Source organism: Triticum dicoccoides, chromosome 4A, assembly GCF_002162155.2.
Source record: "Triticum dicoccoides isolate Atlit2015 ecotype Zavitan chromosome 4A, WEW_v2.0, whole genome shotgun sequence".
Classification (NCBI taxonomy): Eukaryota; Viridiplantae; Streptophyta; class Magnoliopsida; order Poales; family Poaceae; genus Triticum; species Triticum dicoccoides.
In genome coordinates, this window is record NC_041386.1 from 665,735,902 (window position 1) to 665,739,655 (window position 3,754).

Sequence of the window (3,754 nt, forward strand, 5' to 3'; positions counted from 1 at the left end):
TTCTCTCTCTGCCTCCAAAAATAAGGGCCGCCATAAAATTTATCTCAAATCAAATGGAATAATGTTTGATTATTTTATAGACAACTAATACTATCACAATTAGAATACAAACTTAGTATCACTAATTGCACAATAAAACATGTTTATTTTTGCGGGGAATAAAACATGTTTTTATATTGTATCTAGTTAGTATTATAATTATTGATAGTTATTCCCTTACAAACTTCATCAAACTTTGTATCATTATTTACTAGAGATAAGTTTATAAGCCTTCTCTTTCTAAAGAGGGATGGAGTAGCCTAGAGTCTATTCGGGTTCTGCAACCAGAAAAGCAAGGCCGCAGAGGCCTGGCAGATGGTAGGCGCCACGTTTCACGTAGAAGTAGCCCTGGTCACCCCAATGAACGCCATAAGAATTTTTTAAGATCCAGTATTCTCTGCCGTCCGCAAGGGCGCCATAACCCACCAGCAACATGCCATGGGCCTCCTTCCCGCATGGTCCCGTGAAGATGCCCCCAGTGTATTTGTAGAAGCTTGGTGGGTCGAGCCACATCCTGACGGACACCGGCTTGTAAGAGACGGCGACCAAGAGGTCGAGCTCGTCGCGGATGTCCATCTTGTACCTTCTGATGGATGCGGAGATCATATGCAGCTTCTCCCGCTTGCAGTCCTGGACTCGCCCCACGTACGGGTACGTCTCCTCTGAGGCGACGCCTCCGTTGCGGACAACCCAGTCGAACGCCTTGAGGTCCGAGTCGGCCATACTTTTGTTGGAGCAGTCGAATATCTGCTGGCTCGACAGCCTGACAAGCCTTCCCGTTTGGATCTTGTGTAGCCCCTCAATGGCACCCACCGACGATATAGCCCAGCAGGAACCTGGGTGCACGTCCAGGTAGATTAGTTACATTGTCTATGGAAGGGACGAAGTGACAAATGAAGGTTCCATTCATGTACTGCGCGCGTAGCGGTAGTAGTTCATAGACAAGTACTGAGCAAGCAACAACCTCAATCTCCTTACCGATCTGTCCCTGGAACATGACCGGCGTGACAGCCCCACGCGCACGCCAGTCAAGCGACGGCCGTGGTGTGGTAGGAGTAAGGACACTGGTGGCTAAGCGTGGTGTTCTGGCTGCCGACCTCGGTGGCGGGATGCAAAATCCTCCCAATGCGCCTCCCGCCGTGCCTATGAGGCACAGCAGAAGCACAATGGTCTTGGCCAGCTTCATCGTCAACTGTCAGTGCTCTATAATAGCCTCTCTCTGATATCTCTTAGATGATGTTGTGTAAGCGTTCATTTGTTGTTATCCCTTGGTGTGTGTGTGGCTGATGAGACCAAACGAATGCATATATACAGAGACAAGTAGGGAGAGGTTACATGCTTTCCTGCACGAGGAAAATCGTACTCTGAATTAGAATCGAAATCTATATATCTATCTATATCTATCAATCTATCTATATATCTATATCTATATCTATATACCTACGGTCTAGTCGTTTGCCATTTTTGTTGTCCGGTGGGAATCGGCCATGTACTGATTTCACAGTCGTGCGACCGAAGCCAGACGAGACTAATTTAATGATGTGCGGGCTTCACGAGTCCAACAGTTGTCATTACACGCCCACCATCTCCCCCAGTCTCCCAGGTTATAAATAGGGGAGTGGCTACTTATTAGTCGACTGCAAATTTTGAAGTGGTCAGTCGATTTCATCTCAATCGTTGGATCAAGATCCAACGTCCATGGCATCATCTTCCACCTCGTTCTCTTGTTCTTCGCCCCATCTTTCCCCCAACCGCCACCACGGAGCACCGGCCCCCACCCTCCCTGGAACACACCCCCCCACCACCACCACCACCAGTCTTTCGCCGCCCCCGGCCATCCATCTAGCCCCCCCTCCCCCTCGCGCCGAGTTTTTTTCTTCGATGAATCCCCACACCAGTGCCCCACCACCGCCATCCACCATCGCCCCCACCCTAAACCCTAAGATAGATACTGGGTAGCCCCTCCAGCGAGCATCTTCCACCCCTCCAGCGAGTTTCTTCCTCCCCTCTGGTTGTTTCTCCCTTCGACTAAAATCGACTGACCCAACTTCGAAACTCCCCCCGTGAAAATCAAATAGTCCATACACACCAAAAAATGCACTCAAATGATTTTACGCGATCTTAAACATAATGAGCAAATAAAATGGAAGTATAAATGCCCTTAAATAGAAACAACTTAAAAGGATACACTTAATATTTCTAAGAACAAAACAACAGGAGTGCCCTACCTTTCTTTTGAAAGAAAATCATAATTTATCAATATCAAGACTTCTAAATATTTCATGCTCACCACGGCGTGAAGCGCGGCGGAGGTGATCTGTGTGACGCCGTTAGCCAAGAGGAGCTCCCTGACATGCACTTGCCGACAGTGCTCGCTGATGACTATACTACTGGTCGCCGACCTCACGCGCTACCTGCTGGCCATCGCAAAGTCGTCCCTGCGCTCTCCTGCTGGCCGTGGGGAACACGCGTCGGTGCACAGGTCGGCGGCAGCTACCCACCCTAGGGTTTGTGACTTCGCGTGATCGTGTACGTGGCTTGCAGTTCCGTGAATGACGAAAAAAACAAAGGAACCATGTACTGGTCTGTTCTTTTTTTAACAACATACTCCCTCAGTCCTTCAAAATGTGCACTTCCAACTTTGTTGGAGTATCAAACTATCTCAAAGTTTGACCGAGTTTATGCAAAAATATATCAATGTTTGTGAAACCAAATAGAAGTATGATAAAAATATATTTTATCATGAATCTAATGCTATTAATTTGTTAGCATAAATATTGGTGTATTATTGTATAAATAACCAAACATAAAAAAAGTTTGACTTCCCAACAAAGTTGAAAGTACATTTTTTAAAGGACGGAGGGAATACTTGTTAGGTGAACTCTGACTCTTGAGCGTTGCATCCTTAGTGCCTTGCATGTGGCCCAATATGGCCCAATAACATTGTCTATGCCTTCTACGAGCTTGTAACTGTAAGAACAGCTGTACACCTCAGAAAAAATCGAAATGTCTCAAAAAAAACCGAAATAAATCAAGTTAGGGCGAGCGCCCCACCTCGCCCCACTGAGAGCTCGGCCCCTGTTTGGCACAGCCCCCTGAAACTGCTAGCACACAGCCAGCCGACATACTACAGGTACCGCAAAAGAACTCCTGCCTAGCTAGCCATACCAAGCATCTTCCAATAGATCGGTGCTTAGGGCATTAAATGTATTAAAAATCTTACCAACTAGTATCCTCAATGCATAGGTACTTAGATTTTGTAGCTAAGCTTTCCTCATGAAATTATATAATAATTAAACTCTTTTATGTCTTGGTTGGTATTCATTTTACATAGTCTGTGTGTTTAGCACCTTTTCTTTCTGATGTCATCATAATGTTCTCCCTCCTCTTTAATTGCTTTGGGACATCACTTTTTTTTGTCTATGTGGCATCCCTGCCATCATTTTACATAGGCATGCGCACAGAATATGGGACCTCAGTTTGTTGTGTGCAATCATGACGTCCGCAGCTAGCTCTTCACAGCTTGTTGTTGGAGTGTTCAGTTGTGCTAGCAACTACTCCCTCCGTTTCTAAATGCTTGTCTTTCTAGAGATTTCAACAAGTGACTACATACGACGCAAAATGAGTGAATCTACACTTTAAAATATGTCTACATACATCCGTATGTTGAGTCCATTTGAAATGCCTAGAAAGACAAGTATTTGGGAACGGAGGG

General features: G+C 45.9%; 1 protein-coding gene across 1 annotated transcript; it reads right to left on the reverse strand.

The window, feature by feature from the left end:
- Window positions 1-306: 306 nt before the first annotated feature.
- LOC119284008 (ervatamin-B-like) lies at window positions 307-1,239 on the reverse strand. The gene is made up of 2 exons (XM_037563324.1): window positions 1,018-1,239; window positions 307-875 (listed from the first exon to the last, which is right to left on the reverse strand). The coding sequence occupies exons 1-2, from the start codon at window positions 1,223-1,225 to the stop codon at window positions 307-309; spliced, it is 777 nt and encodes a 258-aa protein (XP_037419221.1). The 5' UTR covers window positions 1,226-1,239.
- Window positions 1,240-3,754: the final 2,515 nt, after the last annotated feature.